At 36.4% G+C, this 13,428-nt stretch overlaps 1 protein-coding gene across 1 annotated transcript; it reads right to left on the bottom strand.

The window, feature by feature from the left end:
* Window positions 1–9,816: 9,816 nt before the first annotated feature.
* On the bottom strand, window positions 9,817–12,292 carry LOC149175710 (LEAF RUST 10 DISEASE-RESISTANCE LOCUS RECEPTOR-LIKE PROTEIN KINASE-like 1.2). The gene is made up of 3 exons (XM_089422937.1): window positions 11,503–12,292; window positions 11,240–11,269; window positions 9,817–11,114 (listed from the first exon to the last, which is right to left on the bottom strand). The coding sequence occupies exons 1-3, from the start codon at window positions 12,224–12,226 to the stop codon at window positions 10,009–10,011; spliced, it is 1,860 nt and encodes a 619-aa protein (XP_089279063.1). The 5' UTR covers window positions 12,227–12,292; the 3' UTR covers window positions 9,817–10,008.
* Between the last annotated feature and the right edge of the window lie 1,136 nt (window positions 12,293–13,428).

Raw genomic sequence — 13,428 nt, 5'->3', positions numbered from 1 at the left:
ACACATAGATACTCAGTTTCATTTTGTTAGAGAAAAAGTCCATTCAAAAGAAATTTTTATTGAATACTATAAAACGTGTTGATCTAGATTTCCGTTGGTGTCAATATGGCAATATTCTAGGATACTAAATGATGATATGAAGCCAAGAAGAAGCAGAGTAGATCCATGAAGAAATAGGAGCAAGAAAACAAGGAGCAAAGCCATCAAGGAAGTCATTGGAAAGACATTGGAAGCCATTGGAAGTCAAGAACAGGAGCAGTCAAAGAATAAGAGGAAGAGTTCATCAAAAGCCATCAAGGAAGTAGGTTATCGCATATGCCCAAGGGTAAGTGCTATCGGAAGAACAAAGAGCAACAACGATATCAGAGGAGTAAAGAAGAAAACATTGGAGGAGCCATATTGGAAGTATCGCATGTAATACATGCCCAAGAAGAACCGATAGGAAGAAAATAGTGAAGGAGCATAAATAGAGCTATCAGAGCAGTGTATTAGAAGTCATAGGAGTGAAGAGAAGCCATAGGAGTGACAAGCCAAGACAAAGCAGATCTATCGCATGTGCCAAGAGTAAGAGCCATATCAGAGATATTGCATGAAATATCGGAAGGAGCAAAGAGGAACACGCAGCGAGGAAAGAGCCAAAAAGAGGAACACATCATCGAAAGAAGAGCTATCGGAAGAGCGAAAGAGTGAAGAAAAGTCACAGGAGCGAGAACCCAAGAGTAAGAGCCATATCGAAGGAATTAAGGAGAAATATCAAAGGAAGGAACAAACCGTGTAAACCCTTTAAAAGTTCACAATGCATCAGAGAAATCAATATCGGCAATATTCATTGACAGATCTATTATGTGCCACTACCCAAAACCCCTGATGCGATATGTACTACGGACCCGAAACATGTTATGGAAACAACCCTATACAATATCGCATCTGTTGCATCGCAAGTATTGAAGTTGTTGTTACACTGAAATCCCCGATTGCGATATGTAATACGGACCTGATAGTTCCATTACATATGCCTTAATATGATATCGCATCCGCCATACCACAAGTGTTTAAAGCCTTGTCACGTTAAAACTGCGATTGCGATATTGTTGTGGACCCGATTGCACCACTATGACATAACTTAATGTAATATCGCATTCGTTGAATCACAAAGTTCAAAAGGGATGACATGTTAAATCCGCTGATTGTGATATGTATGTAGACCCACTGCACCTGATATAGAAAGGGACTTAGGATTTATCGGACCCATTATTGACTAAGAAGATTCAAATTAATCTAAAGATACTGGAAGGAAATATCAAGTCTCTTCCGCTAAAACCAAAGAGAAGGATTCTTTTGACATGAAGAGATTGACTAAGTCTTTGATGCTATTGACCAACAAAGTGTTTTAGCTCAAAAGGAAGTCACGCGAGGCATCCACTAGTAACAAGTCCTTTAAGCCATTCTTCAAAAATAACATTAATCAATTGGCCAAATATTCTCAAAGTTCCAATGTAGTGTTCCACATTGAGGATGTGGTCATGGATAACTGTTATTGGATATGTGCATGCAATGATGACCAATAGATACTGGATTTCATGGCTAATGTTGATGTGTTCAAAGATGTGGCAATCGATGAGGATGAGAATGAGAAGTTATTACAAGATGGAGATGAAGGGCGTAGCCAAAATCCCACGCCTAAGGGTGTCTTGTATTTGTAAAAGTTCCATGACTTACAAAATCGTTTCAGGGAACCAATGAACACAAAGACCCAAACTTTCGTGACATTGTTGCATGAATAGGTTAATTTGGTAACTAAAGAACATCCAATGTATGTGAATCTTGGCACATGTTTCTCTCCTCAAGAATGACAAGATTTTATTTCCTTATTTAAATGGTACTGAGATGTATTTTCATGGAATTATGATTATTTGGAAACTTATGATACATGAATCATCGAACATGTGATATCAATATGCGAAAGGGTTAAGTCGTTCCACTAAAAATTAAGAAAGGTTCATCCTACACTTGAACCCTTGATATAGAAAAAATTGAAGAAGTTGATATATGGTCACATAATATTTAAAGTTCATCATTCTACTAGGGTATCTAACTTATTTCTAGTCATAAAGAAATTTGGTGAAATACGCTTATGTGTAGATTTCCAAAATCTAAACTGGGCTTTTGAAAAAGATAACTATCCCATGCCATCCATGGAGAAAATTCTTCAAACGATATCTAGATCTGAAATCTTCTCGCTATTGGATAGATTTTCAAAGTACAATTAAGTTATAGTAGCATAACCTGATAGATTAAAGGCAACGTTCAAAACAAAATAGGTTGCATTCACTTTTAGGTGAATGTTGTTCAACCTTATCAAGGCTAGTGTGACATTCCAATGGGATATAGAAGTTGTGTTCCGAGGATTTACAAGCTAGAGTGTGATCATATATTTAGATGATGTTACAATTTTTTCCGAGAAAATATCTGACCATATGCGTCATTTGATGATCTGAAATTGATCATTGGATGATCAAGGATCCAGAAAAGGAAAAATTTCAAAGCTGTCAGATTTGAGCAAAATCAGTGCCATCACGTAGAGCTCACAAAAATGATTCCAACGCAACCTGAATGTGAAAAAACTGACTTCGTATGAAGAAGTTATTCAAAGTCAAAATTTTCAGGGCAAACTCAAAAAAGTTAAAGTCAAAGTAATGGTCAATGGGTATTCAAAGGTCAAGTTGTGACCACCACATGGCATCATGAGAAGGTTACAAATGGCAAGTTATGTCACTAATGGACCAATGTTACCTTGACAACTCGCAGGTTGCAGTTGGGTGTGTTGGGACCAATCCCAAGGCGACACGTGGTCCTATCAGAGGGCGACATGTGGCCTCATTGGATAAGTCAAAAATTTGTTAAGATATAAGTGGACCTAACATGATTCAAACCCAAGACCTGTCAAATGTAAACTGCACACCTTAACCAACTTTCCTACAAATGTAAACCTGGGAGCTCTGCCACAGCGTTGGGCTTCCCGCCAAGTATGGCGCCCCCCTTATCCATCCGCAATGGTTTAACAAATTTCGTTTAATGTTCAATGATGCTACATAGAATATATGGGTGTGGGGTGGCGAGTCTGTAAACCCCACCACCAAACTTTATTTAAAAAAATATTTGTAATATATATACCATGCACAATGAACCATATCCAATGTTAGGTCCCTATAATACTAGTGTATTCCCTCATTTTTATTATTGTAGCCCCCTTATTGTTATTGTTGTGCCCCATAGAAGCTCAATATTCCCTCATTGTTATTAGTGTAGCCCCCTTATTTTTATTGTTGTGCCCCATAGAAGCCCACTATTGTTATTGTGGTGCCCTTACATTATTATTGTTATGTCATCTTTGACTATATTGTGACCCATTAGACGCCTACATATAGAAATGAGGTTGTGTCATTTGAATCATTCAAAAATTGTTCATTTGTATAATTTAAAAGAGGTTTCCCCCTCGAAGAGGCTGATTTTGAAGTTGTTTATCTATCTTTTCTTCTATTTCTTGAGTTGGTTGCATAACATTTGTTATCAGAGCTTTGGATTCCAGGGTTTCACTGCTCCAAATAGGTCATCGTCGAATTTTCACTATAAATTTTTTTCTACGATGTTTCAGAATCTAAAAACAAAAACCTATTTGAGAAGAAATATAGTTGGACCTCGGGTTCGAATGTACGATCTTGTCTCGCTACAATTTTGGAGATATGATCCAAGGAAGTTAGGCTTTTTGCAGGATCCTGAATTACATCCCAAACATGTGACATTGGGAAAAGCGTCATAACTTTCTCTCTGAGTATCATATTGAAGTTTCATCAGAAGGCATAGAAAGAGGACATAATATTGTTTTTTGTGTAATGTTTTTAGGTCCAAAGGTTGAAACAGTGATACGTAGAACTTCGTAGAAATTCGCTCTACCAAAGAAGTCTATAATATGGTCATGGAGGGATATTTGGCCTAACTATTTCTTGAAGATGCCAATACTTATCATACCTGTGGGGATGGAAAGAGAAATGAGAGGGCTACCATAAGACGCAATTTTAGACCTTAGAAATCCAAAATTACAGAGATACAATAGATTTAATATAAAGCTTCTACGAAGCCAAAAAACGTTGTGTAGTCTTTTTAAAAATTTGCATAACTTTGGTTTGAAAATTTATTTTGAAGGAGTTCAGAGGGCATAGTGAAGCATAATTATCATTAATTGATGCCCCAAAGAAAGAAAATGGAAACACCTAGTAAGCAACCTGCAAGCTCCACTATGACACATGAAGAAGAGGAAGAAATGCAACATGATATATCAAAATTACAAGATCAACTGCAACAAATTTCGCTCTCTCAAAAAGTAACAAAAAATGATGTGGAAGCCATTATGAATGTTAAGATAGATGGTATAAAAAGGGACATGGTAGTTTTGAATGATGGTTTAAAATTAGACATGGAAGCAATGATGAATGTCAAGGTAGAAGGATTGAAAGAAGGTTTAGCAAAGTTGCTAGAAGAAAGGCGTCTCATTGGTGATAAGGAAATCCATGAAAATCATGATGAAGATAAAATAAATATCAATCACGATTTTAGAGATTCCCATATGGGGTTTAAGAACCACCACATTTCAAATATAGAGATGAGGAAGTTTGATGACAAGGATCCTGTAACTTATATACTAGAGATGGAGTAATATTTTGATCTACAGGATGTGCAACCCTCACAAAAGGTACGTATTGCATATTTATATTTAGAACAAAATCAATTTATATGGTATAGATGGCTTTGTTCTCGTAAACCACTTGTCACCTGATCAATTTTTACGGAGGAAATGATAGCACATTATGAAGATACAAAGAGCAACACCTTCTTTAGCCAATTGATAAATATCAAACAAAAGGGTTCAATGGCGGAGCACATTGAAGACTTCCAAAAATTGAATATTAGGGTAACCGATATTCCAGAGAAGCATAGGATTGATGTCTTCATAGGGACTGTGAAACATAAAATCCAACATGAGGTTTGCCTTTGGGAACCTGATTCATTGGAGAGGGCATTCAGGGTGGCAAGAAAAGTTGAAAGAAAAATTATGGCAATAAGGAAGACTACCAATCATAACGATAAAGATGGTAGTGTTACTGGTACTAGTCTTCCACAATTTACAAGGTTGACACCACAAAAATTGGAGGAAAAAAGAGAAAAAGGGCTTTGTTACAGTTGTGATAGAAAATACAGTAAAGGTCATAAGTGTGCTAAGAAGAAATTATTTTACATAGATTTTGAAGAGGAGGAAGAAAAGGGAGAAAGAAACATCAAAAGAGGAGGTTATACACTGGGAATCAACCCCAACGAAAGAAGAAATGAATCCGACCATATCTTGTACTGCATTGGCAGGAATTACCACTCCTTAGAATCTCAAGATAGAAGGACATATCAAGAAGAAAAAGGTAATAGTGTTGATTGATTCAGGTGGTACCCATAATTTTATTCATTGTAAGATAGCAAAGGAATTAAATTGCTTCCTATATCCAACACCAAATTGTCAAGTGATGATCGCAAATGGAGGAACCATCAATTTCTCTGGAAAGTGCCATAATATCAAGCTATCGATGGGAGAATATGAATTGAATAGTCCAATTCTTTCCATTCTAATGGGTGGTGATGATGTTGAACTAGGAGTCTAATGGTTACAATCTTTGGGTACGATAGCTTTTAATTTTCAAGCATTTTTCTTGAAATTTTGTTGGGAAGGAAAGGAAGTTGAATTAAGGTGTATTGCAAGGAAACTAGGAAAGATAATCAACTCTAATAGCCTTGGCCCTCATCACCAGCACCACATAGAACCTCAACAGGAGTAGCGACTGAGAGCTTGGGCCTAACCCTAACCCAAGGCCACATGTATTACACCAGACCCTATTTTATGGATGTAGAAGTCGATGCATGGGGGGTGGGATAAAGGCCCTAGAGCATTTCCATATACGAGCCCACAATACTAGGCATTGGTGCAAACAGAGGGGGGCGGGGCTCTAGGCCCTAGCCCCAAGTCCTATGACTATCCCATCAAACAATGGTGGATCACTGTAGGTTCTAAATTGGAGTGTGCAGGAGTTAAGGAATTTCCCTGGTCCTGTGGGTAACCACCGATGTAATGTTAGGGAGCTACTCCGATGGGGGTGGGCAATTAGCCTCGACCCCCAGTCGCATGGCCCATGTGGCTAGATTATTTCACACTAGGTTTATTGGGCAATTTAAGTATCCAAAAAATTGCACCTTCGGGGGGCGAATTTTTCGCCTTCGTAGCAGAAAACAAGGTGGAATTTTAGGACAATTAAACTCTTGGTCCGATTTTTAGGACAGATAACAATAAAAACTACATGGAGAGCTTGTAGAGCCATATCCTTGTGATTATTTATCCTTTTGGAGCTCAAGAAGAGTTTACATAGGGGTTTGTGGTCATTTTGGATCTAATGGTGACCTCTATTTTATGATTTGAGCACATCTAAAGGAAGCTTTTGCAGCTTCAAGTTTATGGGTTTATGGATCAATCAGTGTTTTGGAGGAGTTATTGAAGGTGTTTGAGAATGGATAAGGCCTTGTAGGGGTTTTCTTACCTTCAAATGTTTACTCCAGTAGTTTTTACTTACAGTGTTCATCTCATTTGTTATTTTCTCACTATGTCTGGTTGAGGAAAGTTTTATATTTATCCTTCAATGTGGAATTGAAGTGCTTATATGCTCATGTATGCTTATTTTCTGATGGGGTACGAGGTCTTTGTAGGAGACAGCTTGTATTGTTGATGCTTTCAAGGCTGAATGTAGGTTGTCATGATGTTTATGTGAGAGTTGTTTGTAGGAGAATATTTCCCTGAAGGGGAAATAACCACATTTTTTATCAATAAAATTTTGTGTACTCATTTTCCAGTCAATATATGGAGCATTCTAGCTATGCTGGCAAGCTCGAAGATATAACCCAGGAGGGGTGAACTCTGTCACCAAATCCTTTGTTCTACTCTTCATGAATTCTCGTATGAGTTATGTGATGTTGTGTTGCTTATGCTTAAGTTTAGATGTAAAAACTAACTCATAACTTGAAGAGACCTTTTGGAAAACCCGTTTTGTGTTAAGACCCATTTTTCCTTGCAAAGCGCTAGAGAAAGATCCCTTCTTTTAGGAAGAGGAAATTAACCTCCTCCTCCATTTTCATATCATTAATTAAAGATACCTCAAATCCAAATTGTTTCCTCCCTAACCATAGGTAAATCCAATTGGCCTTGTCATAAGCCTTTGATAAATCAAGTTTTAACACCATAGCCTTTAAATGCCGTAATCTTATGATGTGAATGTCGCTTTGAGAAACCGAAATAACTTCATGAATATACGGACTAGCTAGGAAAACAAATTGTCTTGAATAGAAGTTTGTCACCTATTTGCTAAAACCTTTTCCTCTATCTTATACATATTATTGCACAAATATATCAGACAAATATCCTCAAATGAGGATGGATTATTTGATTTTCGAATAAGAGCATTGTGAACATTCTTCCATGCAACCTTGTATCTTCTACCACTAGAAGCAAATTAATTTCAAATAATTCTAGAAAATACATAGAGAAATCCATAGTTAAATTGTCTCGACTTGGAATTTTATCCTTCTAAAAATTACAAAGAGTGGCTTTTAATTCCTCTAGAGACCTCTTCAATCAATGGCATTATATCCTCTTTGAAGATGAAAGTAGTGAAGTATTGTGTCAGTCTGATAACCTTTGCAATTGAAATCCTCTTCTCACATTAAAAATATTGTGAAAATGTTCCACCCCTATAGTAGCCAATTCTTCAAATTCAATTAAATCCCCCCATCTAACTTCAAAATCTTACATAGTATTAATATCTCTCCTTCCCTTCGTAGGTTGATAAAAATAATCAAAGTTCTCATCACAATTTTCCAACTAAGGAATCCTAGCTTTTAGCCTCCAAGTAGACATTTTGTCTCATAAATTACTGCTTTTTTTCCAAATTCGGAATTTCTAATTTAGTTTGTTTGAACAAAAATCCCACTCCATGTGATTCATAGATTCTAGCTAAAGATTCTTTCACATCTACTAAATTATGCCCATCTTTTTTGTTTTTGCATAATATCAAATATTAATTTTCCTTTTAATTCTTTTCAAATTATCTTAACACTATAAAGCAGCTAATCTAACTCCACCACCATCTTGTCATATGGTCTCCAAAGTCTCTTAACCAAATCGATAAACTCCTCCTCCTTTATTGTTAACACTATTCCTTATAGGAACCACCTTCAAAGTACCTAGAAAATGATCTAATTCATCTGCAAAACAAATTCATTATGGAAATATCATAGAGTCTTATGGCATTCCCTCCAATATTAAAAATTGATCTCAACTTTTTTCCACTCAATCCTCACTCACCCACATATTTTTTCGTGTTAGTTTTAGCTTAATAATCATATTGAAGTGTTTAATCCCACTCATAATCATCAACAAAATGCGTACATAGAGGCCAATATTTCTTGGAGAGCCAAAATTCTTATTTCTCAATTAAGGACTAATTGTCATCAACTCCATTGTGCAACAGGGCGCTAGAAAAGGGCAAAAGAAGTGTGGGAGGAAGGAGTATGTATTTTTTGTTCTTCCGGAAAAGTGGAAACATAAAAACATTTCATATTAGAATGTGAGGCTTTCAAAGACAACATGGAAAATTATGCAGATATTCTAGTAGCTAGCTATTGGGATAATCTATTCAACGAGGGGTTTGTCGAGACGCTGAGAGCATGTATTGTGAGGCTTCACACGAAAAGGGCCGAATACAACAATCAAATGAAGAAGCAATCTGTCCCATACACTATCTTTAACCTCTTAAACATTAAAATAATTTATTTATTTCTTTCAGTATAAATCAACACACCTTCAACTAATTTATAAATAAAATTGTTTAATATATTTGCTAAACAGTTTGATTGGACTATAAAAACTAAGAAAATCAATTCTCTTCCCAAAATAAAAGATTAAAACGCCACAAATATTTTCACACAAGCAATATCCGAAAAAACCTCTCTCTTAAATATTCTTTAACATAATATCTTTAATAATCTCTTTAAAAGAATAACACCAATACCTTGAGTCAACAAATCCAATATTACCATAGTCCGTAATTATACGTTTCATTGCAAGACCTCCTTTTGCTTAATTCAAAGATGGTTGTGAAAATAGAACGGCCGGAGCTGTCATCAGGGTCCCATGTAATGGGTCAACATTTCATATATTGAACATAACTTTGTCGATGTTGACCATTAAGGTAATTTCAAATAATCTTGAGAGTATTTTTTTTTAATTATCTTAAAATTCTATTACTTTAAAATTATAGTTAAAAAAATTAATTTTAAAATAAATGAAAGATAATTATATGTATAACTTAAAATAAAACAAAATTCGCATAAACTTCCAGATTAGTGGTCCATTACGATATAACCTGTCTACCTGACAGCCATGCTAAAAGCTATTAAACATTACAAAATACACCCGGGATAAAACATTAAAAAAAAAAATTATTTCAAAAGGTTTACAAGATACGAAAGGAAACATTACATGATAAAACATAAATAAAAAAATAAAAATAAAAAAGAAAAAATAGTTTTATTTGAAAAGGTTTACAAAATACAGAACGGATTAAACATTAAAAGAAAGAACTTCAGTTTTTATTGGAAAAAGTTGGGCTATTTCATTTTTCATTGTTTTAATGAGAAAAAAATAAATCCAGATGTAAAATGTTTGTTTTTTTTTCAATTTTATATACCAAAAATCGAAAATACATTATGAAATACAAAACCAATCATAATTAAGTGCGATTATTAAATCTGGGAGTTATATCCTTATGCTTGAATTTTAAGCAAAGAGAATGTTGCAGATTTATACTCTACTGAGAAGAAAATTTATGCACTGATCATGTTGGGAGTGGAGCTTATCTTCGGTCACGTGTCTTGCACAGAGACGGGAAGCAATGGCGTTATGTTTGGCTCCTTCATGTTAGAAAAGGACTCAAACTGATGTTGTGGATCTGTACCACAAGAACGCCGAATTTCCTCAAGCTGATCAACAACTTCCTCCATATCCGGCCGGTCATCCCTCTCTGACGCCACGCATCTGAAGGCCAGCTCTGCAACTGCGCTTACCATTATTCTCACCTCTTGATTTACTTCAATTTCTAGCTGTGGATCGATTAGTTCATCCAAAGCTCCTTCCTGAATCTTCGTTATAGCCAAGTTAGCAAGGTTGATTTCTCCTCTCTTCCGATTTATGTCCATTGCTAGTTTGGCAGAGATAATCTCCAGCAAAACAACCCCGAAGCTGTAGACATCGGATTTCTCCGTCAGATGATAGCATTGATAGTACTCTGGGTCAACATATCCTGGTGTGCCTTGTGGGATCGTAGTGACATGTGAGGCATCTACAGGCACAACCCTGCAAAGCCCAAAATCGCACAATTTGATATCTGAATTCTCGTCCAGGAGAATATTAGAGGTTTTCACATCTCTGTGTAATATAGGCGGATCAAGGGCGTGAAGGAAAGCCAGCGTCTCGGCAGTTTGAATAGCAATCTTCAAACGAGTATTCCATGGCAATCCCTTGGGATTTTTGCGATCGCCATGAAGATGATCGGCCAGGGTGCCATTTGAGACAAATTCGTATACAAGCAGCAGCTCTGGACTGTCTAGAGGAGTGCAGCCATAAAGACGAACGACATGTGGATGGTTCAACGTCGAAAATATCTTCACCTCGTGGATGAACTGCTCCAGTCTCCTAGAGTTATCCTGATAAAGTCTCTTTACGGCCACAAGTCTTCCGCCCCAAAGTTTACCCAGATAGACCGACCCGAACCCTCCAACGCCAAGTTCGTTCTCCTTGTGGAAGCAATTTGTAGTCTGACGAAGTTCTTCGTAAGAGAATATTGGTAAATTGCCCATTTCGAGCTCACTCAAATCTCTAGGAAGAACGCCATCAGGAGGAGGTTTTCTTTTGTTTAGATAATATGCCATGAACAGTCCCGCTGTAAGAGCAGCTCCTCCAATGAAGCAACCTGCGGTGGAATGAAGAGACTGATCTCTCAATGCAATTATCGGCAAACCCCTAGGGGAATAACAGAAACCAATTCACGGTAGCGATAAAACGGAGAAACATAGGAGGAAGAAATAATAAATTCACCTAGTATTATAATGCCTTTCTTTCGAGGACCTGTAAGACAACCGTAACGTGTATCAGGAATAAAAGGAAGTATTCATATCTACATCTAATAAGATTGCTTTCACTTCAGAATATACACCTATTGATATTAATGTGAATGAAGATGAGCCATATAGTGTTACCTATAACAACCCCATTTCTTTGGTCCCAAACATTAAATTCATAACACCTTAACTAAACTAGCGGTTCCAAGTGGTTTTGCTGGAATTTAAGATAAAGCATACCATGGCGGGGGCATTTGTCAGTACGGGGTCCATCGTTGCAATAGCAAAGGAACGGAGGAGTCTCAGTTGAAACCGAAGCGTTGTAACCGCATATTCCATGACTTGCTGCACATGAGCTACAGCTCTTATCATCTGTGGGAACTGAAGCTGCTTGTATTAATGCCCCATACACTGGTGGTTGTTCCACAGAACACCTCGAAGTCAAATTGCCCTTCTCGTACGAGTAATAGACAGTAGCATTACATTTCCGGAGATGTAGTTGATCATGTTCCTTACATTTGTAGACGTATAGAGTCAGGTTCTCTGCAGCCTTTAATGTGAAGACTGTGTCTGAAAATTCTGAAGACTGTATTGGATCATTAATGCTATGATTCTTCAAAAATTGACAATCCTGACCTCTGCTAATAAGTAGTGTAGCAGGAGGGATAAGCGCTAGTACTCTGTAATTCCTGCCACGAATCGGGATAACAGAAGTTGAGTTCTGCACACAGTTGATCTGTAAGCTAGGGACGCCGCATCCACGATTTCCTACACCAAAAGGGTACTGTATCTCCTTATTTCCGCATTTATTGTTATTTTGACAATACTGATATTGCGCGTCAAAGCTTAAGGAGCAGAGGAATAGAGAGGTAACGATAAGGGAGAAGAGGTATTGAGGCAGGCAAGGAAGAAGGCGTTGAGATGAACAGATAATTCCATGAGGACAAAACGAAATGATAGGCATCGCATAAGCGTTGGGAACACAAAAGATTATAAGTGAAACAGAATAATTTAATTTAGTATCCGAATATATATTTCAGGAAACTCCTATTTCCAACCTCATAGAAAAGTAATTCCTTTAGCCTTTTATCTCACGCAGCGTTTACTTTTCTATCTATATGATTTTTTAATGGGGTTGGAAATAGGAGTGACAATAATAGAGTTGATTTTTTAATGGGATTGGAAATAGGAGTGACAATAATGGGGTTGGAAATAGGAGTGACAATATTTTTATGGGGTTGGAAATAGGAGTGGCTTTGTCAGTGGCCCATTAATCAATGGTCATACCGTAGAGGAGGGGTAACAGATGCCATCACACGGCACGAAGACAATGTTTATTGATAATACTCATGGAAAATTAACGGCAAGGTGAAGTCTGACACGATAACCAATACGCCCTTCAAGTCATAGATATGACTGGAGTCTGGGATAATGGGATTGCAGCTACACTATTTGAACTATAAATACTGGTAATCTCATCCACACTATTAATCTAAGACGATGTATATGACTTTTGGGAGCGTAGAAATAAGCAGAATATGAAAAGTCCATGTCAAGACGTAAGATGCACGTTTCCTCAAGTCTAAAATAAAAATGTTAAAAGGTATGTGGAAAGAATGTGCTGTTCGTACGGAACAACAAAGAAAATAAACCGAAGACTGAACAGCGAAATGTTAAATCTATCCCGAGCATTTATATGGCAACATATATCACTAGCATTTATGAGAAAACATGAAAAAAAAAGGACAAAATTTAGATAAGTGGGGATCTAATTGAATGAGCTCAATTTTTATTATTATTGAAATCTCTTATAAGAAATCAATATATTATTATATAATCAATATATTTTTAATTTAATTACGTTTCTAAGGTTAATTAAGATAATAACAGGATTATGAATCTATTGCCTCTAACTATTGGCTAAATAATAATTTTGAATACATCTAATAATTTGCTGTCTTAATTTTGATAATTCATTTGGATACTAACTATATCTAATAATTTGTTGCCCTAATTCTGATAACTTACTTTAATAGTAATTACATCTAATAATTTGTTGTCATAATTCTGATGACTCACTGTAATACTAACTACATCTAATAATTTGCTGTCCTAATTATGATAACTTACAAACAAAAAATCTGCTAACTAATTTATGAGCAATTA

The sequence above is a fragment of the Pinus tabuliformis genome, chromosome 4_1 (assembly GCF_031772625.1).
Source record: "Pinus tabuliformis cultivar Carrire ecotype Pingquan chromosome 4_1, CPIR1, whole genome shotgun sequence".
Lineage (NCBI taxonomy): Eukaryota > Viridiplantae > Streptophyta > Pinopsida > Pinales > Pinaceae > Pinus > Pinus tabuliformis.
This window is presented reverse-complemented; position numbering and strand designations above follow the sequence as displayed.

Excerpts from the sequence above, each read along its gene's own strand:
- LOC149175710 (XM_089422937.1), bottom strand. The coding sequence starts at position 12,226 with ATGCCTATCATTTCGTTTTGTCCTCATGGAATTATCTGTTCATCTCAA. Across the intron at positions 11,270-11,502 it reads TGACAAATGCCCCCGCCATG|GTCCTCGAAAGAAAGGCATT; the intron begins GTATGCTTTATC and ends GTTGTCTTACAG. Across the intron at positions 11,115-11,239 it reads GAAAGGCATTATAATACTAG|GTTGCTTCATTGGAGGAGCT; the intron begins GTGAATTTATTA and ends ATTCCACCGCAG.